Genomic DNA, 27,623 nt, shown 5'->3' on the forward strand with positions numbered 1-27,623 from the left:
CTTTATGGCATACAAGTGTATAACACTAAAACAACAATTCAGTCATTTTCCGGATCAGAAGGTAACATGAGGAATTTAATATTCCCAGCATGAGCAAACTCAAAGGAAATATCCTTGAGATTACAGTAATAGGTATGATTTATGTGAATTGCAGATATCAATTTTCAAGCTAAATACTCAACAAAATATTTTTTTAACTCTTGACAAGATCATCCTCAAGTGCTTCACCCAATTTACATTTTGCTCTTTTATTATGCACTTACAAGATAATTACATTCGAAGCAAGATAATAACAGAGAGAAAGCATGTATCAGACAATATGAATGCAGAAGTCTACAGCATAAACACAGGAAGCTGATGGGAGGAGGCATGCTGTGATTTCTGCGGCAAAAAGGTGCTGTAAAAAGTCTCAGCACTGAAAAGGAAGCACATGTCCATCTGTTAATGGTGCCGCTGTACCTGGTATTGGGTAAAAGTGTGCTTTTCATAACAAAGGGGGCATAGATTAATTTAGAAGGTGCTGGGTTTTCAGAACATTCTGAGCTCACTGGGACACAATGTTGCCTATGAGAAATAAAGAAATACAATAAATGGAAGTTCGAAAGAACTGTTCAATAAATCAAAAATCAAATAAAAGAATTCAAGTGATAATTAGAGGGCTTAATGTGAAATTTATACAACAGTGCACATTTAATAACCCAGGGTCCTGAACAATAAGAAATATGAAAATCTTTAATTTATCCGTTAATTCTAACAGGAAAATAATGCGTGTCTAATGCCATCTAGTGACAGGATATTATAAGTACACAGGACATTTTGGGAATAATTTGATCTAATTAGGTTCTACTATGATTGAATTAACCTAAACAAATGTTTCTAAAATTATTATGGTTTTACATATAAATCTATACAAGAAATGTTACAGACTTAAAAAAAAGTAATCAAATCATTTTGCATGTACTTCCTTAAATCCATAGCCTTATGGTTTTATTTCAACACATCTAGTTTTCAATGTCACGCATTAGTCTCTTTGCTGATAGCCACTGATGGTGAGTCATAAAATAATTAAATAATTTTTTACAGCACATCCACACATCCTAATCCTTTCCATGTAATTCTCTGCCAGTCCTCCAGAGCATCTGACATCTGTTTAGGCGTGTGGGAAACACAGTCTGTCTGGGCTGAAAACCCAGTAGAATTAACAGAAACACCTTCACACAGCAGCCTACAATGAGTGATAAAATTATTATTAAAAAAACATATAGTAATGATACGTTATTGGATCTTGAAATGTCACATTTGACCTGAAAATACATCTTTAAAATGACTTGAAAAGGTATGGAGCTTTAGAAGGAAGACTAAAAACCTAAATGGTGACCTGAATTCATAATTAATGAGTTTTAATGAAAATGATTCTAAAAGATATCGCAAGAGCCGAGCTGTGGATTATACCTCTGCTGGTCAGGATGAGATAGATGTCCAAGTGCTGTCCTCTGCTGGTTAAACTGTGCTGTTGCAGTGGTCAGGTTTTGAGTGTGGCAGACTCTAAGTGACAGTGACGTGACATTCAGCCAAGTATGGTGACCCATACTCAGAATTCGTGCTCTGCATTTAACCCATCCAAGGTGCACACACACAGCAGTGAACACACACACACACACACACACACACACACACCGTGATCACACACCCAGAGCAGTGGGTAGCCATTTATGCCAAATGCTGCGGCGCCCGGGGAGCAGTTGGGGGTTCGGTGCCTTGCTCAATGGCACCTCAGTCGTTTTATTGCCAGCCTGACACTCGAACCCACAACCTTAGGGTTAGGAGTTCAAACTCTCTAACCATTAAGCCACAACTTCTAGAAGCAAGCTGTAACTCAACAGGCATGACTTGACTAGAAGGGATGGTACAAAAATAAACAATTAGAGGTGAAAAGCTGTTAATTTCTTTTATTATTATTTTAAGAAATTAATACTTTTATTCGGCAAAGACACATTTCATTGATGTGACAGTAAAGATATTTGTAATGTTACAAAATATTTCAATAAATGCTCTTTACAAAAAATGAACTTTACATTTGTCAAAGAATCCTGAAACTGTTGGTTTCCACAAATAATTAAGCAGCTGTTTTCAACATTGATAATAAGAATTCAATTTATTAGAATGCTTTCTGAAAGATAACGTGACACTAAAAACTGTAGCAATGGCTTTTTAATATAACTATTTTACTGTTTTTTTTAATCAATTAAATGCAGCCTTGGTGAGCACAAGATACTTCTACCAACAACAGTGAAAATCTTAATTATTCCAAACCTTTGACTCCTAGTGTGTTTATAGATGAATTAATAATTAAACATGAAAAATGTTTAATGTTTAATGCCAGTACTCCAGTCTTTACGGTCACATGATCCTTCAGAAAAATCTGGTGTTCAAATTTGGTGCTCAAAAAAGCATTTCTTATTATATAAGCAGTATATCATGGTATTATGGTTGATGGTTAATGACAGAAATGGTGAACGATGAGATCATGAGAAAATGCAGCTATGATCAGAAGAAAACAAGACAGAGAAACATTATATTGCGTCTTGGGGCTTCTGTATAAAAATATCAAATGCAAAATTAAATTAGTGGTCTCATAATGCTTGCTTGCTTAGCCTCAGTGTGACCAGTGCTTCCAAGGTTCATATGTGTATTTAAAGGCCTGAAATTTTGTTCTGTGATCCAGTATAAATAAATAAATATTAATAACAGAAATAAATGTGTCATTCAATCTGGTATTAGAGTCTCACAGGAACATTTCTTGGACCTTAAACATAATCCGTTTTGGGTGCCAACTCAATGTGATATAGGCCCCATAAAAAGAAGATGAGTCCGTCTGTTTGCACAGATCGTCTCTTCCATAACTTCACACCACTGTTTGAACTGTAGACAGTGGTAGAAACGGCCTAAGATCTGACTCTGTGTGTGGGCCCTTTGTGTTCCTCAAACTGCAGACAGGCAGGAGCAGCCCTCTGCCACCCACGTCCCCACGGCTCCACTGACAGCACCGATTTATTGCATACGTTTCATTCACTCTACCCTGTGACAGACTAGATTTATCACCTCGCTCTGGCACGGTTAAGCCTCATCGAAAGACCTGGAAGGTCACGCTGAAGTCACTGGCCCTTCCTGGACTGAAAGAAACATTCCTGAACCGTAAGGAGGAATCTTCAACTTGTCCCGCTATCCATGGGCCCCATAGGCAGGCATCGCTCATATAAACCCTCTCAGCCGCATCCAACAGGAACCTTTCAGTGACCCTCATGACTGGAAAACGTTAGTAATTAAAAGGCTCTTTTTTGAGAGTGAGGGAGTGTCACAGGTCCAGCCGAGCAGGTAGTAAATCTTGTGTTATCAGCTCTCAGGTGAGTGCTGGAGAGGTCGGGAGGAGGGATGCGTGGGCGCGCTGGCTCCAGACAGACCCGCAGCACAGATGAGTGAAGTAAGTGACGGGCAATTACTCGCTGTTACTGCTCCCTAAATAGGGCTGATGACAGCTTTGGGCACTCTTCTCAGGTAGCGTGAAACTAGATGATCATTTGCACCCAAGACCACCCTCTGCGCCCTTCCGCCAGCAATGCTTTGAGAGATTGACATGCTGATAGCAAGTGGAACATCCCAATATTTCAACACATAGATTAGTGAACCGTAGTGTCATAATGCATAAAATCAAGTATACAGCTACCTCAAAAGTATTTGAACATTGAACATCTCAAACCCACATCTAGTTTAACAAAAAGATCCCTTTCTGAAAAAGTGTGCTTAATAAACTTTTGTCATGCTTAAAAGATGTAGAATTATTTTGATGTGTTGACTAACATACTGAAACTCATGTTAAGTACTTAATTGTAATTTTAACTGTAGTGTGTTAATCAATATTAAACTTAACATATGTGTACTAAATAGCAATTTCATCACTACAAATGTGTAATTACAAATATACTGTAATACCTGGCATACAGTTACTACAAAGTATATTCGTTTGAAGCATTTTATTTCTGTAATAAGTATTATTTTTAAAATTATGCTAAAGTATACTTCTTCACAAGGTATAGCATCACTTTACTAAAAAATTTAGTTAGGTATAAAATGCACTATAGATCAAAAAAGTATTTAGACCTGTGGAACACCTGTAGATAGCCTGAATGCACTGTAAGTCGCTTTGGATAAAAGCGTCTGCTAAATGCATAAATTTAATTTTTTTAATTTAAACTGCCTTCATACATTCAATAAAAATTACCCAAAAAACCATTTGATTAAATGTCATTGATCAAAAAAGACAACAAAATCATACTGAGAAAAAATCCTGCTCCAATTGAGCCCAGGTGAAACCTGCTTTGATCATTTGCTATTTAATGCAATGAAAGACATACTATTTATGTCCAAATTAATCTCCACTGTACATCACTAAATATTATGTATATTTTTTTAGGTGTCCAGGTTGCCAGGATTGAAAGACCTTGATTGGTTTCGGCCTGATGGGATGTCCTTTCTGGTCTCTGAACTGGAGTCAAGCTACATCCACGGGCCATTATTATATCTTCATTGGTCACCTTAAAAATATATATAAAAAAATACAGTATATATATACAAATAATTTCTGTTACATAGATTTTGCGAACATGTATCCTAAGACCATTAAGCACCGCTGTGCTACTGTTCATACTTACTAAAGCCCCTAGCATTAAAAAGTTATTTGGTTTGCAAAACTTTCAACAATTTAGATAACAGTTATTGTTTATCTGGGATAAGAGATCCTTGACTCCTCCACCGACAGAATCCTTCTGTAAAACTGACTCACCATCTTGTACACACCAGATGACACAGGTGGACGGCACACTGGTCTTGGGGAACATTTCTCTTGTAGTACTGAGAGGTGTCTCTTTGAGTTGGCCCCTGAAGGAAAATACACATGAGTATTCCTCTAAGTAGTTAATTTATGCTCTGAGTAGCATTCCAAGACTATGACTTTACCCATCAAAATGTACTAACAGGAAATGTTAAATGGCAATGAGACTCAATAGAGTATACTATCACCATAAGCTCAACAGGGTTTGAAAAGCAAATAAATGTGTTGCTCCTATGTTTGGGTAATATTGCACAGTATATTTACATTGACATGTTGCACAAGCAGTGGCTCTAAAAAGTATTTGGACACTTAAGCCACATTTAAAGGTCACTGCATTAGATACAAAATATCAAACCAAGCGGCATTTATTTAAAAGAAAGATAACACATCTACTGTATCAAGTAAAACATTTCACACACACACACACACACACACACACACACACACACACACACACACACACACACACACACACACACGCACGCACACACACACACACACACAAAATATGTTTTATGATTTACATGATAAAATACTACATTTATTGTTCAACTAATTGCACACTAATATAATAATAAAAGCTCATGATTCAGTTCAATTCAACTGTATTTGTATAGCGCTTTTTATATAATATTTATATAATATTTAGAAAGTGATGAAAGTGAGTTTGGAGATTTCAGTTAAAAATAATAAATAAATAAAGCTAATATCATAAGAACAACTATGTAACTTCTCTTTCCATATAAAATGAAATAAAATAAAAATAATATAAAATAAAATAATAAACTACTAAAGTAATAAAATAAAACAATTAAAAGAAAAGAAAAATAAACAGCTAACCTCATCATCATAGCTGTAGCTGTGTCCTCCTCTTTCTACATAAAATAAAAACATATAAATGAACAAAAATAATAAAATATTACACTAGCCAAATTAAAAATAGAAAAAAATACAATAAAAAAGAAAAATAAATTAAAATACAATAAAATAATACAGAATAAACAGCTAACCTCATCATCAGAGTTGCAGCTCTGTCCAACTTTCAAATAAAATAAAATACAAATACAAATAACAGCTAACTTCATCATCTGAGCAACATATGTGTCCAACTTCTCTTTTCATATAAAAAAATAAATAATTAAATTAAATTAATGCATTTAGAAGACGCTTTTATCCAAAGCGACTAACAGAGCATTCAGGCTAACATTTTTTACCTTATAATCAGAGCTGCAGCCTCTTCGCTTTCGAAAGAAAATCTTTTTCAGAAAAACCACTATCATCCTTTGTGTGCCCACTTTCCATCACTGTTGTCTCTGCCAAGGTCTCATTTGTCGCTCTCTGCTGGTCAATCTCTTCTGGCAGATCGAGCAGCTCCGCAGTGAAATCGACGCTTTGGATGGTACTGGAGCCAGTGCTGCTGGTGTGACTCTGGGAACTGAAGAGTTTGGACTGCTGTGTTTGTTTATGAGGCTCCCCAAAATGTTCACCCTTTCCTCTCTGCACTAGTCTATTCCCATTCTGTGCTGTTTTCAGACAGCCTGACACCTCATTGTCATTGCAAACGACCAAATCCTGCCGGTTCTGTCCTCCAAAGAAAGTGGACTGATGAGTGCTGAAGGTTTTCTTCTCCTCACCTGAAACCTGCTGAGCAAGTGTGCAAGGTTTGTAAGATCCACCTGCTGATAAAGGCCTCTCTGATCGGGGCTTAGCAGGAGGTTGCGGCCCATTGGACAAGGATACTGCTTTGGTGGTCCCTGCAAGAGAGGCTATGACTGGCTTTCTGACAATCTCATGCCTGGCTTTAAGTTTTGGAAGAGCCATTGTGTTCACTGATTTGTCTACAGAGGAAATGTTTGGGCTTGTGCTCTGACCCCGGCTCATTTTGTTGGTCTTTGTTGAGACATGGATTTAGGGGGCAGTTTGCAGAGGAGAGGAAAGGAAAGTGAAAGTCTATTTGAGACCCAACACAGCTGGGTTTTGTCAGGATGCGAGGGAAGTCTGTAATGACAGGGCTCACCTGGCAAGGTAAGAAAGAAGTCTTCTTCTGTTCGGATTGCTTCATATATTGAAAATCCTGGAAATTAAAAGTATGATGGACGTTTACGAAAAACAAAAACAGTAAATCATATTAAATGTTTTTTAAACCAAAAATGTCTATAAATATAGACATTTATATAATTGGGGGACACACACTATTTGCTTCATTTCTGAAAATATTTGCTTAAAATAATTTTTTCATTTGTCTTAATAAAAATAATCAGCTTAAGTTACATGTCTTAGTTCAGTTCTATCAATTGAATTTTGTAATGTTGAATAATTGATCCTAATTTTTTTATTCTGACGCATATTTAATAATCATTATACCTTATATTTGTGCTACTTATAAAGACAAAATTTTGTAAAAAAATAAAATAAAAATAAAATTACAGCTCAATGCTATAAACGATATATAGCTAGTTAGCCAACTAGCTTGCTCTCTCAACAAGTTGCTTTTTATCATGCCTTGACAGAATCTTAACAAAACATTTAAAAGTATCTTCCCTTTTCATTAATGTATTCCCACCTTGAAAATGCACTTCAAATAAAATTGTAACGTTACCGTCTGAAAAAATATTTTCTAACGTTACCTACAATTATTTACCTCAGAAACTCAAACAGTGAAACCTAGTGTCTCCTAGCAACCGGTTGCGAGTGAAAATCAGCACATGGATCATAATCCCAATATTAATGATTGCTATTTTTTTTTCATTTATGCATATTTATTTACTCATTCTGTATTCAGCTGACTTCAACCAATCAAATGTTCAGATTTGCTAAAAAAAACATCGTGAGCTTTAGTACAAACATTCCCTTCCATGCACACACATCTTAAAACAAAGAGAAAAGAAAATGAATGAAATGTACATAAAATAATAAAAGCTTTAATTAGAATGAAAATGGTTTTACATTCAAAAAAGTACTTTTTATTTTCTCTGTCTATAAATAAAACCATATCTGTAACACATTGATCTGAAGAACATATAGCCTATACCTTTGAGCTATATAAATAAATATTAACCAGTTTTTATTTATTTTATAAATCATGCTTAAATCTACTGACAATCCAATCATGATTCTCGCTCTCTCTCTCTCTCTCTCTCTCTCTCTCTCTCTCTCTCTCTCTCTCTCTCTCTCTCTCTCTCTCTCTCTCTCTCTCTCTCTCGTGGGGGCTTTGACATGGTCTAATGTTCTTTGCTTCAAGGGCCATTTCATTCCGTCCTGTGAGGAATCGATCTGTGCTCTAATGGTGTGAGAGATCACTGGAGATAATCCGCTGTAAGTGGGTGATCAGTGCTGTCATTCGCTCATTAGCAGGTGTACAGTGGGACATCTGACCTCTTGTTTATCTGAGCAATAAAAGGAGGGAGATGCTGGGGTTTCCAGGTTTCCACTCACTACCAAAATGAATAGCTTCCAAAGTTATTAGACTTTTAAACAAGTTATTAATAATATTTTATTTGCTATTCTGTGAAGTTTGCTCAGTTATTCTAACACTTTAAAAATACACTGAAACCTATTACATGATCTGTATCTGTATTAGATTTTAAATATTTGGTTTTAATTATTATTTTAAATATTAAGTTTTGAATATTACATGTTAATTATTTGTATTAAATTATTTTAACCAGTCCTAGTAAAAAAAAAATGGGTAGAAGTCATAATTTGCATACATTATAAATTTACTTGAAAAAGCATCCACATGTAGGCTAATATTTTGGTAAAATTTTATAATACCTCTACTCATATCTAGGCCTATATTATAAAGTAAAAATGTACTCTAGGCCCAGTAAGAAATGTTATGATTCATATATATTTTGCATGAAGATGTTAGCATTATATAACGTTTTCTAAAGGCATATTAATGAAGGATATTAAAAAGTATTATAAAGGCATTATGTATGCAAGTTAAACAAATATTAAATATTACCATATTACATTAACATAGGTACATTGTAATATATTGTAAGCACGCGTGTTTTAAAATGAAAATATATAACATTCTAATGTTAAATATTTAATTCCTTAATTAAAATAATTATAAAGTCCGACAGTTATTTTGCAGAAAATTTAAAAATAAAAAATAAATAGGCTACAATATGCCAAAAATATTTAGATTTTTCGTATATGCAATATTATGGAACATAATGAGTTTATTCCAGTAGTGTTTTTTTTTCCTTTCTTTTTTTCTGTGAATGGTATTGTGCAATAAAACACACGGGCATTCCTGTTTAAAAACAGCAGAGAATTCGTGTTCCTGGAAGAAGGAGAGAGATCCAGACAAATGAGACATAGAAAGTGGGCTGTACCGTGTTCTACGTAACAGACAGGGGAAGATCTCCAGTTCAGTCCCAACATTTCCTCACTTTACCCAAACCCGCGCACTCCATCACACCAGTGACTGCGCGCGGTGCTAGGACGCACGCACACACACACACACACACACACACACACACGCTGTGAGTCTGCGAACTGCATGTGCACGAGCTGCGGATTTTCACTATAATGTTGGGCGCAGTGAAAATGGAAGGACACGAAACTCCAGACTGGAGCAGCTACTATAATGATGCACAAGAGGTGAGAGACGATTATTACTGTCACACTGAGCTGCTGGAATAGACAGAAAGTTTGTAGCTGCATGGACGTGAATGAATGCATCAACAGATTGAAACCGAGGCTTACGGTGCAAACCACTTTTTAAAAGACTAAAGAATTAAATATAAAAAATATTCCACTGAATTGACGTCTGTAGCTAAGAAAACATAAGTCATTGATCAACCCACTTGGTGGCAGTAGTGATGCCATTACAAGTGGGTCACAATAGTCTGATATTGGAAGAGTTTAGCCAGTATAATTGTCTTTCGAAATAGTATAAACTATAAAAACGATTAGCTGACTAAACTGTTTTTTTTATTAAATTTATTATAGATTATGGATACATTGCACAAATATATACAACATTTGATTTTGTCTGGTTTGAGTCATTGCAAAATTGCATTATTAGGCTAATTAACTTAAATTCTGTAAAACGAAGCTATATAAAACAAATTACGTCGCGTGCATCGATTGCACACTTAATATTTCGTTATTTAAAAAATAACACAATAAAAACATTACCTTTCACATCTATATTAAAAATATTCTCAATTATTTATATATTTGAATGGTCTGAAATTACTGTATTTGTATCATTCCTAATTAAATCTGTTAACTCCGTTACAGTATATTTAAATAACGAATTATTTTTTTAATCGGTAAATTACATGATTGTCGCTGAGAAAAGATGCAAAATTGCATTCTATACGAATAAAAGTGCTGCATATAGGCTATTACAGTACTAAAGGCCACGATTTCTTTATTTCAGGTCTATTCTCCCATGACGAACAGCAGCATGAACGCTGGACTGAGCTCTATGAATATGAACAGTTACATGGGCATGTCCACAAGTGGGAATATGACTTCCAGTTCTTTTAACATGTCCTACGCGAACCCAGCGCTGAGCGCGGGACTGAGTCCGGGCACCATGGCCGGGATGCCTCCGGGTGCCACCGGCGCCATGAACGGGATGAGCGGCGGGGTGTCGACAATGGGTACCGCGCTCAGCCCGTCCAACCTGAACGCCATGACGGCTCAGCACAGCTCCATGAACGCGCTGAACCCGTACTCCAGCATGAGCCCCACCATGAGCTCCATGACATACGCGCAGCCCAACCTAAACCGGGCCAGAGACAACAAGACGTTCAGGAGAAGTTACCCGCACGCCAAGCCGCCCTACTCCTACATCTCCCTCATCACAATGGCTATCCAGCAGGTACCCAGCAAAATGCTTACCTTAAGTGAGATTTACCAGTGGATAATGGACCTGTTCCCATACTACCGTCAGAACCAGCAAAGATGGCAGAACTCCATCAGGCACTCGTTGTCTTTCAACGACTGCTTCGTCAAAGTTTCCCGGTCGCCCGACAAACCGGGAAAAGGCTCCTACTGGACTCTGCACCCTGATTCTGGGAATATGTTTGAGAATGGCTGTTACCTGCGAAGACAGAAGCGCTTTAAATGCGAAAAAAAGTTGACGGACGGAAAGAGGTCAGACGGAAAGCGAGAGCAGTCGAGCGGCTCGGGCTCGCCGGCCAGCGACAGCACCAGCAGCAAACCTGGCCACATGGACTCGAGCTCCATAACCTCCTCAAACCAGTCGTCCAGTCCTCCCAGTTTGGACCACAGGAGCGCTAGCACCGCCAGATCTGAACTGAAGAGCACCGGCCCACAGGTGCACCCCGTGTCCACGTCCCTTTCCTCGCTGCACTCAATGGCCCACGAACCCCAGCTGCACCTCAAAGGAGACCCCCATTACTCCTTCAACCACCCGTTTTCCATCAATAATTTAATGTCTTCTTCAGAGCAACAGCATAAACTGGAATTGAAAGCATATGAACAAGCGTTGCAATATTCCTCCTATGGCTCAGGGATGTCTTCCAGTTTGCCCATGGCCGGGAGAGCCAGCATGGACCCTTCGGCTTTAGAGGCCTCTTACTATCAAGGTGTGTATTCCAGGCCTGTTCTTAATACATCTTAGTCAGTTGGCGACGAAAAAAAACAACAACTTTATTTTATTTTTTGCATGCACTTGGTGCAAAAGAACTGTTACTTTAAAATATAACAAAATGTGTATGTGTATAATAAAAAATTGTAAAGTGTTCCCAATGATTGTATATCCCAGTTGTAAATCATTGCTAGTGTATTTAAATCATTTTGAGCTTGTAAAATACTTGTTGTGATCCCCAAACCTGTAGTCCCCCTTTGTGTTACAAGGTGCACGAATGAAGGTCAACTTTGGTCTTGTTGCTGGTATAAAAGCGATGCCCCTGTCTGTTGCAGATGTATTTGAATGTTGTCATTTTACTCATTATTTTTGGGGTTTACTTACCTCGTTTTGACAAAAACTCTTCCCAGTCTTGTATTGAAAAAAAATTAAATAATAATAATCCAATGTGGAAATGCATTGTGAATAAAATATGTATTTCTTAATCAAGCAAAACGTTTGGGACATTTTTATACAAAGAGGTGAAATTATGAAGGCGCATTTATGCATGCATCTGATATTCTTTATTTCGTTTTTTTATTTTTTATTATTCTGTTTATTCTTTTGCATTTGCAATATTTTGTGTCCAAGCTATTAGGAACAATGCATGCTTAATAATGGCTATTCGAATCAAATTGGACTAAAAAAAAATCAAAAAAGGCTCTCTGCGTTCAAAGCCAGCTTTTGGCTGAGTCCGTCTGTTTTTGACTTGCTGTTGGTAAAAGACCAAGAGAAAATCCAACACAAGCGCAGCCTCAAAGACTCGCTTCATAAAAGATCCGATCTCGTTTTAAATGGGATTTTAAACAATATCATAGAGAGGCCAAATCATCTTTTTGTGGAGCGTAACCTACATGATGGGCACGTGAACCTGAACAGATTTGACTTTGATCATGGTATTTTGTATACACGCATTTTGGCTGAGTAGCCGTGAAATTCATTTAATTATCTTGTAATTCCCCCCCGATGCGTAAATAAAATGGATAATTGACTTCTGGCTTGAGAAATCTCGATACGTGTAGCCTATAAAATAAGTTTATATAGCTGATATTTGTGCTTTTTATTTTTTAATTCGATAATAAAAAATATATATATATTTCCCCCAAAAGTAGAGACCGATTTATCTGAATTTAAATTAGAGATCGCGACAGAAATATTTGGCCTGGTGAAGATGGTGAAGTTAATAATAATAGCAATATTCGCTACTGACATTTGTAAAATAATAATAATAACAAAATATTAGAAAATAAAATGTTTGGTGGAACGATACAATCTTATAAGGTTTAAAATAACACGTTTAAATAATTGTTTAAATAATCTAAGTTACATTCTCTCGTGCGCACAACATAGGTATTATAAAACAGATCGGTTTATAGTAAAATGTCTGAATATCTAACAGAAATACTTGCCAACACATAAAAAAAAAATAAAAAAAATAAACCATTTCAGGTTTATGGGATTGATTAAATAAAATCAAATTAAAATACATTACAAATAGCCTACTAATTAAAAATATTATACCATTAATTATAATGATTTTATTCAGCTCATTATGCTCGATAATGTACAGAATTTAAAATAACTTAATGATCGAGTTCATAAATCAGATTACTTTATCGCTGTCGTTAGGTGTGATTTGATTATGTATATTTGGTTCTTAGATGATCAAATGCTTTATCGGAAACATTGCTTTATTTAAATCATTTATAAATCTTTGTGACAGAACCAGTGACTCGAAGCGGTCGACTTGATGATAGTTGAAGCTGATGATAATGAAGACAAAGCATTTTTAATGTGGGCTTCTGAAAATCCAAAAACGAACCAACCGTTTAGGCTACAAAGGCAGTGCAGAAATATTTAACACAATTTAGGGGAAACATCTTTACGAGTGCGTTGACAGGGATAACAAGCTTCTCATTTATTTCCCATAATTTAAATATGACAGGTATCATTTAGATGTGAAATAACTTCCATGGGAATTTTATTGTTTGTAATTGACGCAGTGATTGTACAGAGCATTATTTGACGGTTTTATTTCGACATTTATATGTTGCATTGAACAGTCAGTGCACATCTTTAAACGAGCCAGGCTTAACATATGCGATCCGCAGGCAGCGTTCAAACTAATGTGGCGTTTCTCGTCCCCCAAATCAAAAGCTCTGACGCTTTCTTCCGCCGTATGGAGCAAAATTTCGACAACAATAAGCACGGTCCTTTAGTTCAAAGCGCCCATCAGCGGGTCTACCAGAAGACCTTTCTTCTCCCTCTTTTCATTCTGAGTTTGGAAAAGCACTACAGGGCCAAGGCGCTCCTAATACCTTCTGATGGGGATTGAATTAATTATCTCCAATAACACAATTGTGCTTGGCCAACGAAAAGAGCAAAGCAATACCCCTTCAGAATCACAGACACGAAAGAAAGGGCCTTTCAAAGGGCGAGAGAGAAGAGGGAGAGATCTCTATCCGACATCAGCTTGAGAAGCAGCTGCTTTTCCATCCAAATGATATGGGAGAAGTTTATTAGAGCTTTGTACCCCTCTAATATGCATCGACCATGTCAGGTTGGTGGTCTCGCACTCTCCTCGATGGTGTTCCGTGTTTTGTATCTTCATTATTCTACAGCAGGGGCTTTTGGATAGAAACGGCCAGTTGCTTTCGTTGGAGTTTCATTGTGCTAATGCATACCGCGTGCATCTCTTCTTCTTCTTATTATTATGTTTTACATTTTATATCATTTATTTATTAGACGATTATAAGAATAACGCATTTGAAATGATGCAATTATTTCAAATGAATAATGCAAAAAGTCTTAATTTGCACTCTTAAAAATAAAGGTTCCTTATTGGCATCTAAGGTTGCATGAAGAAACTTTAACATGGTTATTTAGCCTATCAAAAAGGTTCTTTGGATTATTGAAAAAAATTAATTCACACTAAGAAAAAAAAACTAACCACCGGTTATTTTAAGAACTGTTCACTGAAAGGTTCTTTGGTAAACCAAATAAATAAATTCTTCTATGACATTGCTGCAAACAACCCTTTTGGAATCTTCAATTAAATTAAATTTCACTTAAGCTAATAACCTTAATTAGGCTATTATGGAATTTCACTCTGGTGCAAATGAATATTATATATTTTGAATTTAGAACAAAAGGATATATTATATCGTTGATCAAACCAAATATTAAGGTTATCCAAATCAATAATGCACATTTTTAAAATCACAACCAACACAAATGTATCAGCTTGATAAGAACATGGGAAAAGTAAAAACGTCCCATAGAAAACGTGCACTATATTTGTATGAATAAACAGCTACTATGAGAAGGACAGAAGCAGACAGAGAAAAAGAGAGAGCTTGAAATACTTGGTGTCGTTATAGCAACCGGATCTGTGGTGCTTTTCTCTGAGGGTCATTCAATAAGTGCAGCCAAAACACGGTTTTAATTAAAACGTATAAAAGTTTTTTTTTGTAAGTCGATGATCACGCATACTGAATTTGGGATGGTAATACGGCATTTCACTCCACAAGTCCCAATAAACACAGCCTCCAGCCCCACTCTGAACATCCACATCTCAAACAAATCATTTAAGAACACACATCTCAAAACAAAAGTTTTCGGCCAGAGAAGAAAAGTTGCACCATCAAAGGGCAAGTGTTTTCCATAGGGATGTGGTGGGACACCCAGGTTGTGCCATCTCCACGGTAACCTATAGGAGGAAAATCGACAAGCTTGTCCTAGTGTCGGGCGTCTATTTGAGGGGAGGGACACTTAGCGGCACGTCAGGCCTAAACAGCCCTTTCTTTATTCACCGGTGCATCTAACATATTTCTGAGTACATAATCGATCAGGCTGAAGAAGAGCTCTGCTGAAGGACGGACAGGGAAAGGCAACATTAAGCATGCTTATGTAATTGTTTGGGGTATCTATTTGTTGGTAAAGGTCGACAGATCTCTTTGGCCCATTTTATGTTTGTAAATTATCAGCATGCAAAGCACTTCCCATTAAAAACTTCAACATTATGAAGTATTCGAAGAATCATCAAGGTTTTTGTATTGTATTTTATATAGACTTTAAATGCCTGCCATTCCTGGAAGATACTGTATATCTGATTTTGCAAATTATGTCATATTTACTTGAAGTAAAACACATAAATAAGGGTGTTTTGAGTGATACATTTTTTTTAGAGTCTGGTAAAAAACAGATTTAACAATTATACAACTATATTCTCTATTAGTGGACTGCACGATTTGATTTGATGATTAAAAACATTATTATAAAAATTTAATATGTATATTTTAAGGACTTATTCTATAATTTCTATTGTCAATATATATAAAAACCCTAAATGATAAGCACAGAAACAATTTATTACATAACATTTAAGAGTAAATACCAAACAAGCATTCATGATCATAAAAACTGACTGTATCATCTGATACACTGCACATCTAATCTAAATCTAATCTCATTTAATATTGTTGTTATAACTCCCTTTATTAATTGGGTGAAAATGTAAAATATCTATAGTCCAGTTTGTCCGCCACCAAATCCAATACAAAAAAAAATAAAAAAATAAAAAGCCCAGCCTGATTATATAATAACTGGCTTTCTATGGAAAATAAAGTCTCAGTACCTCATAAAATAATTGTCCAATCAAATCTCCCTTGTTTAACCAGACTTAAGAGTTTGAAGGTAAAGGGCTGGCAGCAGTAGTTTCATTGGTGACTGTAGAGAGAATGTGGTTAAACATTTACGATGGCGTTTCTGAGCCTGGGCTGGAATGAGAACAGGGCTGAGAGAAAGAACGCCACTTCCAGCCTGTGTTTGTCCAGGCCAGGCTTCGGCTGTTTGCTCAGAGTTAAACGCTGCAGCCTGGTCACCAGATGTGGCCGTCTGCTCGGGTCGTCCGGCGGCCAGTCAATCAGATGACTTTTCGGACGCTGCCAGTGCCCACTTTCTTCCGTAACACCTCCACCAGCCGCTCCAACCTGAGAAAGGAAAATCAGAGAGAGGGAAGGCAGATATAAGTGATTGTGTAAATGAAAGAAGAGCAAGACAAACGCAGGCCAGCTCTTAGCTGTTTTCTCCTCACACAAGGCACTCTTGGAGGAACAGAAAGATGCAGAGAGTGGATGTAGACAGTTCTTAAAGTGGGTGAGACATCCATGCTGGTGTCAATGCCCAAATCCTCCAAATATCCGCCTGCCTTTACTCCAGTAAACAGAAGCCTGTGTGTGGTGTCATGTGATTGGTCGGGGTGAGTAAACCTGTGCTTATGAGGGTGATGATCCCACAGACTCTGTGGAAATGGAAGGAGATCTAGACGTGTGAAAGGATTCTTCAGGAGCAAATGAATAATGGGGAATGAAAGCAGACCTGCTTCTCTCCATCCAAACAAATGCTGGTTCTGCTCCAAAAAAATACTCTTCAGAAACTTTGACATTACTTCAAATGATATGATATTATGCAATCAATAAATTATATATAACAAAAGTGATATGACAAAATGGATCAAACCACGCCTCTTAATTTATATAACTATAATTGAAACTCACTTAAAGTTACATTAATTTAAAATTTACAAAATTAAAGATTTTGGATTATTTTTTATAATATTCAATGTGAAATATGTTTAAATCGAATGTTGATTTATATATAAATTGTGTATATATACTCTAAACAAAGTTGAGATTTGCTCATACATTTTATCTAAATGAAATGCATTATGTTTATTAATAAATAAAATAAAAATAAATAACAAAACTACTCTCACTCTCGCTCTCTCTCTCTGTTTATATATAGTTGTGTGTGTGTAAAACATTTATCTTAAAACATACTGTATAATGCATTTTATTTAATGTATAAGCAAATATCAAATTTGTTTGGGTTACAACTTCTCAAAGATGACGACAAAAAAAAATGATGAAAAGAAAACTATGCATAAATTTCAATAATTTATTTTAGACCATGCATAAAATTAATGACAAGATTTTAACACTTTATGGTGCCTTTCAAGGCTTCAGCCATTAGCACAATGCTAGGTTGGTAAGATCCAAGTCTCTATAACATTCAGAGCCAAATTTTCAGTACTTAGGTACTCTGTGATCTGAAAATCTGATTGGAAAGTTAAGTATTTATTAAATTCCTTACATAAAATAAATGCATGTATGACAAATGTAGAAGGTTGTAGATAGCTCAGGATTGTTAAATCCCAGCTTTTTCAAATAAAAAGAGGCGATAACATTGAGTTGAAGCGGTCTTACAACAACAAAGCAAGCCCAGCTCTATATCAGAGCCTTCATAGCAATCCTGATAAGACGTGCTTAGCATAGCCAGTGCTCGTACTTATCAAGTGAGCATATGGGAGTGGTCTGACCCACACATTGCTCCCGCTGAAGTCTCCACCTGTTTTCCCGTACAGGGAGATTGAAGAGCAGCCGCAGGACCATACGCATTTCTCAGAGGCGCTCTGTGGCTAAGAGAAATTCATGACTTCGGAGCAAAAAGGGGGGAAGACGAGGGGTTGGCATGGTTCAAAACAGCAGACTAATATTTATAAAAGGTCACTGTTGCTAAATGAACAGGCCACGCACATGAGCATATATACATATACAAGCAAACAGCCTTCATATCACACAAGCAATCCACTTCTACCCAAAACACACAAACATGCAGACAGACACCACAAGACTGTCTCTCCCCCATAAACATGCACGGAAACACCTTTCACAATTGTGTGCAAATTTTTAGCGTTTTAAATATATTCATTAGCCTCGCTGTCATGTTTGCACAATTAACAGGTCTGCCTTTCCATGGCAGGATCTCGAAGGTGTGCCTGCGGGCTGGGGAGGATTTGGTGAACACTGTTTGCAGAGAGTGGCCGTAAATCCAAACATACACGCCAGGGAAGAGGCGGCAAAAGCACAAATCCCGATTAAGAATTCACGGAGTCGCAAAACCAACAATTCCAGCTCAAATAACACAGAGTAAACAGCAGCCGTGCATAAATTCTAAACAACAGCACGTTTTATGTATGGAACGACAACATATCCATGTTTCAATGCAAAAGAAGATCCTGTTTATAATCTATAATTATGCCACGACAACGTCTGACAAAAATGCTCAAATGAAATGCTATAAGATCATGCTGAAAACTCAGGCCTCTGTAGAGGGATTTTTAGTGGTACACAAGATGCAGAACGGCACAAAAGCAGGCCTGTGACAGACAGAAGAGACTGAAACAGCATGATGGGACCAGTGCTTTTGTAGTATTTTAGTATCAATGTTATAATTTTTATTAATATTATGATTTCGTTTTTATTTTTATCTTTTTAAATATTTATATTATATACATATTACAAAATACATTTTATTTATATATAGCTTTTATTCATTTTTATGCTTTCTTTTTTTCATTTTCATTTTAGTCAAAGTTTTACCAAATTTGTTGTGCTTTTTTGTATATATATGTCTATAGTTTGTATGAACTGTTATTTCAGTTATTTTAGTACATCCAGTTAAAATACATGACAAATGAGAAATGTTGCCAAGACAGCTTGCTGAAAACAAAAAAAAGTTTGTTTTTAATTTATATGCATATTAAATAAACATAAAAAATATTTATATATAGTTTTTATTAATATTCTGAATTAGTTTTAAAAAAAAAATTCTATTTTCATTTATTAAAGTTTTTGTTTTTGTCATTTTCATTAGTTTTTTATATTAAGTCTATATAGTATTATTAATTTTATTTCAGTTGCAGTTTTAGTTATTTAGTTAAACTACATGAGAAATTGAGAAATGTTCCCTCTGCAACTAGCTGAAATAAAATAAGTAAATTTGTAATAAATATAATCAAATTATAAAATAAAATAAATATTATTTTATTTCTTTTAAAGTGTATTTTATTTTAAGTAACAACACTTTTTTTATGGTTTTACTTTTAATAGAAATCCCTGTAGTTAGTAATAACCCTGGATGAGATACACCAGCCACAGCACATTTGTGGCCCATCAGACCAATGAAAAGGTCCTTTGTGCGCTTCTTACAGCCAAATTTGATTCAGCAGGTCATTAGACATTCAGCTCAGCTCCTCCATCAATGGGCCTGGAGGAACGGCACTCAGGTGCTACATTCTGGGCCGGCGCTGGGCTTCCTCCTCCCCGGTTCGCCCCGCTGTGGGAGCCTGGAGGCCGATCGCATCACCCCTGCATTCTTCTCACCGCCATGTGACAAGGCCCACGTCAGAGTGGCTTCCCACAGGCCAGCCAGAGTCCGGTGAGTGCAGGGCATCCATCTGAATGTCAGCTAGCGGTCAGGTGTGACCGGCTCAGTTCTCCTACCACTTACTGCAGACGATCACTGTTGTACACACACACAGATGCTGATGCTCTATGGAACAAAATAGCTGTCAGCTCGACTCTAACCATCTCTACATGAGGGCTCGCTGCAAGAAAAATGTCTTGTTTCAACTTCTGTCACATTTACTCACCCCATAAACTCAAAGTAGATTTGTTATTTTTTTCCTGGAACACAGAATCAGGACTTTTTAATAATCTTAATAATTTACATAATTTTCCATATAACAGGTTATTCACTCTCAGAAAAAAATGGCATAATTCATATGTTTGGAGCTAAAACAGATCATCACTGTGGCAACACCATCGAATGGACATTTTTGTACTTTATTTACCCCTAAAAGCTTCATACCAGTACCTTAAGGGTACATACAGTATATTACTACTCTGTGATACAATTAAGCACCGTTTAAGGGTAGATAAGGTGTCAACTAAAGAGTACTGTTCTGGTGATAAAATGCTGTGTAGCTAAAGGGACAATTTTTGCACATTTGTTCCGAGCATTTTTTTTAGTTAACTAAAACTAAAAACATAACTACTTAAAATAAGATTAAATATTTAAAAACCTTAATCTTATTTTACTTCAATTTGATGAGCTAAAATATCTAAAATGGCCATTTGTAAATATATATATATATATATATATATATATATAAAAATATATATATATGTCAATAACACAACAATATTGCAAAAAAAAAACTAAAACAAAAAAAACAACTAACGGAAATGTAAAAATAAAAACGAATTCAAAAAATTAATTTATGTATAATGTTATCTCAATTATATACAAAACAACACTTCTATGAGTGTACAGTAATCACAGCTGTCAAATTAAGCACATTTAAATAAATGAATAAATAAAAATCAGTAAGCAACAGAAAAGTTGTCCATGTTACTTGTGTGCTTATTCCCTGAAAACAGTCATGGTCACTATGAACTGCCCTTGTACAAAAACAGAACTCGTCATCATATATAAATGTATCCTATACAAAGAGATTTGAAATTATGTGATGGTGTACAAATAATGACTTTGGGTGAAGCACTCCTTTAAATGCAAAGTTCACCCAAAAATGAAAATTTTGCCATCATTTACTCACCCTCATGTCATTCTAAAGCAGTTTGACTTTCTTTGTTCTCTGGAACACAAAAGATGTTTTGATTTTTTTCCCTTAATGAAAATCAGTGAGTTTCAACATTCTTTAAAATATCTTCTTTTGTGTTCCACAGAACAAAGAAAGTAATGAGTGTGGATAAATTATGTTCATTTTTGGGTGAACTATTCCTTTAAGAAATTATTTGGCACTAATGCTGCGTTCCAGGCAGGTTTTTGAGCACGTAAATCACGACTTCAAACCACGACTCACGACTTCGTAGCGTTCCAGGCCAGTCACGTGAAACTACCTGAGCGCAAGGAATTGTGGTAGTAGCTAGATGTAAACAAACCAGCATGGCGGACCTTACGGGGCTATATTATTATTATTAATTTGACTGCAACGTTATAATTTCCTAAAGTATAAATATTCTCACCGTTTACCGCCTGCAGAAACACTGCATCCGTAGGTGCTGCCATTGTTGTTTTGGTTTCGCGGGCTGTGTGACGTCAGAGCTCGTAACTGGGAGTACATTGATCTAGTACGAGTTCACGGGTGGGAAGTCACGGGTTTGACTGCCGTTCCAGTGCACTTTCACGGGTATAAGGTTGGAAAAACACGGGTTACAGGTTGCCTGGAACGCAGCATAATTCAGGGCTTCGGGCAATAAATAACATGCTGACTCTGAGAATACAGGGAACTTGTTAACTTCCAGTAATACTACACATAGACTCTTCCAGTAATCCTGTGCAGGGCTGAAATGAGCAGTTTGATTCTATGCTGCAGACAGTAATGACTCAAACAACTGAACCTTGCACTGTGGACTTCGCTCGGTCAGACCAATGTACACAAACAAGCTGATCTGATACATATTTGCTGTCTGTGTGATGACAGCAGAACAGGTCAAAGCAAAGTGCATTGTGGGATATGGAGTTTCATGTCATGCAGCAGAGGCTATGTGACTGAAACCCTTCAGAGCGGCATGTGTAAACAGAGCACTAAAGTTCTGTCATTGTGATGGGGTGGTGGGGGTTTCTCTCTGTGTTTTGAGCACCCCCTCAGCTCAGCATCTCCACCCCCTTTGGTTAATTCATCATGTAAATAGATCAGCAGGCCGGCCTGTGTTTGCTTTGCGTGGGGAGCCCCCAATGTGAGTGAGACAATAGGGAGAGAGAGGGAATTTCTACCAGGCATCCAGTTTATAAATGTACATAACAGCTCAGGAGACCAAGGCTAGAGAGAATGAGACAACACGCTTTAAGAATGTCCAACAAGTGTAAGAATATCTCCAAACAGGAATAAACAGGCTTCTTTAATGGAACACATAAGTGGAATTTATGTAGAATGTTCATGCTTTTTTCAATGCAATAAGTGAATAGAAAAAGTACCAAAAAAAAAGTAGTCCAAATGAGTCACATGGATTTGGGATTATGGACTACTTTTGTAATGCTTTCATAGTACTTGACAGCACCTTTCCTCATTCATTGTCATGGAATGAAAATGAGCAGCATGAACAATCTGCATAACATCTCTTTTTCTGTTTCACAGAAGTCATACAAGTTTGAAACTAATGAAGGGTAAATGATGACCAAACTGTCATTCTTGAGTGAATTAACTGTCCTAAGAACCCAAATCGAAATAAATATTATAAGAAGAAAAAAAAATCAGCAGCCATAAGTTGCAAGTCCAGAAACATTTATTATTATTATTAATGCTGAAAACAGTTGTGCTGATTAATATTTTTAAAACCTATATATATATATATATATATATATATATATATATATATATATATATATATATATATATATATATATATATATATATATATATATATATATATATATATATATATATATATATATATATATATACACACACACACACACAGGTGCTGGTCATATAATTAGAATATCATCAAAAAGTTGATTTATTTCACCAATTCCATTCAAAAAGTGAGACTTGTATATTATATTAATTCATTACACACAAACTGATATATTTCAAATGTTTATTTCTTTTAATTTGGATTATTATATCTGACTGTAGCGCCCCCTGCCCTCCTAGGTGTGTCCTGACCTAAGTTATAATGGGTGGAGCACCGGGTTCCTTTTATTAGTGTCTCTCGACTATAATTTAAGCCCCCATCTCTGTTATTGGTTTCCTAAATAACTAATCTGAAACACGTATCCAAAAGAAATAATTTATTTAACAAAATATATATATATATATAATAATAATAATAATAATAATAAGGAAAATACAATATATAATTGTATTTATAGATATATATTAATAGGATGGTATAAATATCAGATATAAATATTCAGATGATATATATTAGCAATAACCAACAGGTAATTTCAATATGAATAAGTACAGGTATTAATATTCAATACTAATAAACCAGTAATACATGGATTAGATTACTCAGAAAATCCCTTAGGGAAATATACCCAAGTTTACAAGTCTCAACACCTTTTCGTTTCTCTTATTTGGCACTATATGTACACTCTTTGCAGCACAAACTGAGAATTATCAGTGAATAATAAATCCACTTAATTCGCTTACTACTTACCTGATTCGTTGCTTGGGTACGTAGTGGCCTTTAAAATGCAAAATGGCCTCTTCACTCTTCAGTGAGCTAAAATAAGTGTCCATACGCGGTCCCGATTTTTGTCTCGGCTCGCACCAACTCCACTAACATACTGAAGTCCCTCAGGATGCTCTTGGTTCAACACAGCACCAAGGCCACTCAGACTAGCATCAACGTGGAGTACATAAGGCAGGGAGTTATCAGCGAAGGCTAGTACTGGTGCATAGGTTAGGCAGTGTATAATGGCTTTGAAGGCTTCTCCACAGGAGATGTTCCATCGTGCTCCAAAGGGGTCAGTCTCCTTGTAGTAGTTCTTTCCATTCCTCTTTCCGGATCCTTTTACAGGTGGGTAGCCTTTCGTGAGCTCCGTCAAAGGTCTTACTACAGAGGAGTACCCCTTAATGAAACGGCGATAGAAACCGCAAAATCCTAGGAAAGACCGTAGGGATTTCAGGTCTGTAGGTTCTTTCCACTGAGTTACGGCTGACACTTTCCTTGGATCTGGAGCTATTCCTGCAACTGAAACAATATGCCCCACATATTTGACCTGTTGCTGACAAAACTGACACTTGTCGATAGAGACTTTTAACCCCCATTCCCCCAGGCGATCCAGAACCTTCATTAGTCGCTCCTCGTGTTCTTCGAGTGTTCTGCCGAAGACTATAAGGTCATCAAGGTATACGATTACCTGAAGGAGGTGCAATGTTACCTACCACCCTCTCCATGAGCCTCTGAAATGTCGCTGGGGCCCCAGTGATACCTTGTGGCATTTGTTGAAATTGGTAGAACCCCAGAGGACATATGAAGGCAGTCTTTTCTCGGTCCTCAGCAGACATAGCTATTTGATAATAGCTGCTTCGCAGGTCTAGGACTGAAAACCATCGGCTACCAGTCAAACAGTCTAAGGCATCATCAATCCTTGGAGTGACGTATTGATCTGGTATAGTGCGGCTGTTTAAGGTCCGATAATCGATGCACATCCGTACGGCAACATTTTTTTTCCGAGCTATCACAATCGGTGATGCATACGGACTTCGGGTCTCTTGGATGATGCCTGCCACTAGAAGATCTTTAAGGTGGCGTCTTATGTCATCAATGTCAGCTGGGGCAATGCGCCATGGACGTTCTCAGAAGGGGCGAGGATCACTCAGTCTGATCTGGTGAGTGACATCTTTGGCTAAGCCTACATCCCATTCCTCGGTGGAGAACACATTACTCCGCTCCGCTAACTTCAAACGTAATCTCTTCTCCCAGCCAGCAGGTATAGGGGCCTCCCCAAATTTGAATAACTCCGGATTAAGGGGTCCTTTGGATTCTGTAATGTCATGATCCACTGTAACTGTGTCTGTAGGGAATACATGGGCAACTACAGTACCCACTGGAATTGAGAAATCTTTGCTCGTCTCATTGTGAAACAGGACTCTGAAGATATTCACATCCACAGCTGATGAAGGCATTACTACAGGGGAATCAAACTGTCCTTAAGGAAGTGGATCTACAGGGGAGGCTTCAATGAGGAAGATATCTTTCCTCAAGGGTTTGTCAGACTCAACTTTGCATAAGGCATAACGCTCCCCTCGTGATGGGACTTTGAAAGTTCCAGGGCCCTCCCATATCACTTTGCCTTCGGGTCGATCTGCTGCAGAAGTTTGTCCACTTTGAGGTAAAATACGGACTGGGGGTGTCTGAATTCTCAGCGAATGGGCACTGTTTTTTCCACTAGTAGTCCCATTATATGCTGTCAGTCATTGAAAGAAGCTGGCATTGGTTCCAATGATTACTGGGAATTGTTTCGGTCCTTGGGGGTCTGGGCAGACCAAGGCAGGGATGGATATGGTCTCTTCAGCACCAGTGAGAGTTACAGGGAAGGTAACATCCATGACAATGTATCCTTTGTAGGGATGACTGCATGAGCTGAGACCCCAAATGGATAATCCAGCAAGGGGATGGATGGGTACATCAGGTAGGTTTCGGGAATACCAGGAGTCAAAGACAATGGAAACTTGAGACCCACTGTCCCACAAAGCATGGCACGGATGGCCACCAATCTTTACCTCCACGGTCGAGGCTTGCCCAACTAGTCCCTTGGGCAGACCATTTGGCTCATTGCTGTGCACATGACTGTTTTTAGAAAAACAGGCTTGCTCTCCAGACGGGCTGCTGTTGTTTGGATCACTCCTCATTCCTTTTGCTTTCCGTAATGAATGGATTAATTTAGTGATCACCTTGGTGGCATTTTCGGGTGCTTGACACTTTGTAGAGATGTGTCCGTCTTCTCCACACCGGTAGCAAAAGTAATGTTCCATGTTCCTTGAGGGCTTGGATCGATGCTGGACTGAAGCATGTGGTTGGGGTAACTGGGCATGACTAGCTGAACTACTTGAACTGACACTCATTACTGCTAGCTGTTGTTGCAGCTGAAGTACTTGCTTTCTCAAAGACTGAACTTCAGAATCCTTTGTTACTCCTTTGTGATTGGAGGGGCTTGTTTGACATAGCTTGGTTCTGGATTCTAACATCATGGAGGATGCTGGTAGGCTATTCAAGTGGTCACTTTCGAGCTGAGTCCTCAGTTCTTGAATTTCTGCTTTAAGTTCTCGCACAAAAGTTGGACAGTTATTCCCCTCGTCCCGCAAGTGTATGGACTTTGCAGTAGCAGTAAACTTGCGTCTAGTGACTTCAATTTCTTCAGCCTCCCTAATCTCATTCAGCAGGCTCAGAAAAGTTGGTGGGTGTTCTTTTCTCTCCCTTAACCTCGATTGCAAAAGCATCATATCAGATTCGACGGCTCCACAAATCAGTTGTTCCACTCTTGCCTTGTCAACATTGGCGGGAGACAGTCCACTTCTTTGCACAACTTTTGTCAGTGATTTTTCAACCCTTCTCAGGAAATCAGAAAGTGTCTCACCTGGACGCTGTCGAAGAAGCCGAAAAGCGAAATACAAATCCTCTCCGGACTCCGAGGAGCCAAAAGTACATTCCAGAACTTCAAGGTACTGCTGCGAGCTGGCATCAGAACTGGACATACGGACAGCTTTAATGATTTCTAGGGCTGGTCCCTTTAAGCTTTCCACAATTCGTCTCCGTTTCTCTTTCTCTGAGCATTCACATTCAGTTATCATCATCTTAGCTTGCTCCATCCAGTGTTCCATGGTTTCTTCTCCCGTGGGGGTCGCAACAATACAAGAGAAGGTACGTAAACAATGGTAAGCATTGCTATCACTTGGTGCTCTTATGGTTTTCTCTAGGATCTCACCCACTGCACGAATAATTGTCTCAGGGGAACTGGGACTTGCACTCAGGGCAGGAAATAGTACTTGTAGATCTGTCATGGACTTCAACCCTTCATCCCGAAGAAACTGGGAGAGCTTGTCAGCAAATCCTGAGGGAACAGTACATGTTGGGGTTTTTTCAACGCCTGTAATTATCCTCCAGGTCTCATCATCGGTCGGCTTTAGTTCTATAGGGCAGCGTGTGGGGTCTACAGACTCTCTGCATTCACACAGCACAAGTAGGGTATTTGGAGAGGCTCCACATCTTGTGTCTCGAACGCGCACTCTTCCAAAAGCTTTCACACTCTCGGCTACTTCTTCAATGCATGCAATCTCAGTTGATCTGGGTACACTTGTTAGCATCAAGGAGTGAGCAAGGTCAATCCAGACCTCTCTGCACCAGTCAGCAAGTTCACTTTGAGGAGGAGGGTTACTTCTGCGAGACATATTTTCAACAAGAAGTTGTTAAATGCACCAATTGTCTGTTTTCTTCTCAGGGATCAAGGAGTATTGACACGTGTTTATTTTTCTCTTCTGAAAGGTACCAGGGAGGGAAAGAAAAATCCCGGACGAGCCCCCACTTTATGTAGCGCCCCCTGCCCTCCTAGGTGTGTCCTGACCTAAGTTCTAATGGGTGGAGCACCGGGTTCCTTTTATTAGTGTCTCTCGACTATAATTTAAGCCCCCATCTCTGATACCAAGTTTTGAAGAGAATTAATGGTTTCCTAAATAACTAATCTGAAACATGTATCCAAAAGAAATAATTTATTTATCAAACAAAGAAATGTATATAA

At 37.5% G+C, this 27,623-nt stretch overlaps 2 protein-coding genes and 1 long non-coding RNA gene across 4 annotated transcripts in view; 1 reads left to right on the top strand and 2 right to left on the bottom strand.

Moving 5' to 3' along the window:
• Positions 1-317: 317 nt before the first annotated feature.
• On the bottom strand, positions 318-5,815 carry LOC132112001 (uncharacterized). The gene is made up of 3 exons (XR_009424862.1): positions 5,729-5,815; positions 4,841-4,935; positions 318-415 (listed from the first exon to the last, which is right to left on the bottom strand). It is a non-coding gene; the product is annotated as an uncharacterized LOC132112001 (long non-coding RNA).
• A 3,448-nt stretch (positions 5,816-9,263) lies between these two features.
• LOC132112002 (forkhead box protein A1-A-like) lies at positions 9,264-11,938 on the top strand. The gene is made up of 2 exons (XM_059519600.1): positions 9,264-9,502; positions 10,290-11,938. The coding sequence occupies exons 1-2, from the start codon at positions 9,431-9,433 to the stop codon at positions 11,499-11,501; spliced, it is 1,284 nt and encodes a 427-aa protein (XP_059375583.1). The 5' UTR covers positions 9,264-9,430; the 3' UTR covers positions 11,502-11,938.
• A 3,921-nt stretch (positions 11,939-15,859) lies between these two features.
• LOC132111346 (mirror-image polydactyly gene 1 protein-like) overlaps positions 15,860-27,623 on the bottom strand; it is a 79,811-nt gene continuing 68,047 nt past the window's right edge. For both annotated transcript variants that reach the window (XM_059518560.1, XM_059518561.1), the window contains one exon: positions 15,860-16,498. In XM_059518560.1, the coding sequence (XP_059374543.1) occupies positions 16,432-16,498 (67 nt within the window). In that variant the 3' untranslated portion in view covers positions 15,860-16,431. The remainder of the gene's footprint in view (positions 16,499-27,623) is intronic.

This window comes from Carassius carassius, chromosome 31 (genome assembly GCF_963082965.1).
Source record: "Carassius carassius chromosome 31, fCarCar2.1, whole genome shotgun sequence".
NCBI lineage: Eukaryota > Metazoa > Chordata > Actinopteri > Cypriniformes > Cyprinidae > Carassius > Carassius carassius.

What these genes read in the sequence shown, in the direction of transcription:
- LOC132112002 (XM_059519600.1), top strand. Translation starts at nt 9,431, where the DNA reads ATGTTGGGCGCAGTGAAAATGGAAGGACACGAAACTCCAGACTGGAGC. An exon ending in ACTATAATGATGCACAAGAG is followed by an intron (nt 9,503 to 10,289) that starts GTGAGAGACGAT and finishes TCTTTATTTCAG; the next exon opens with GTCTATTCTCCCATGACGAA.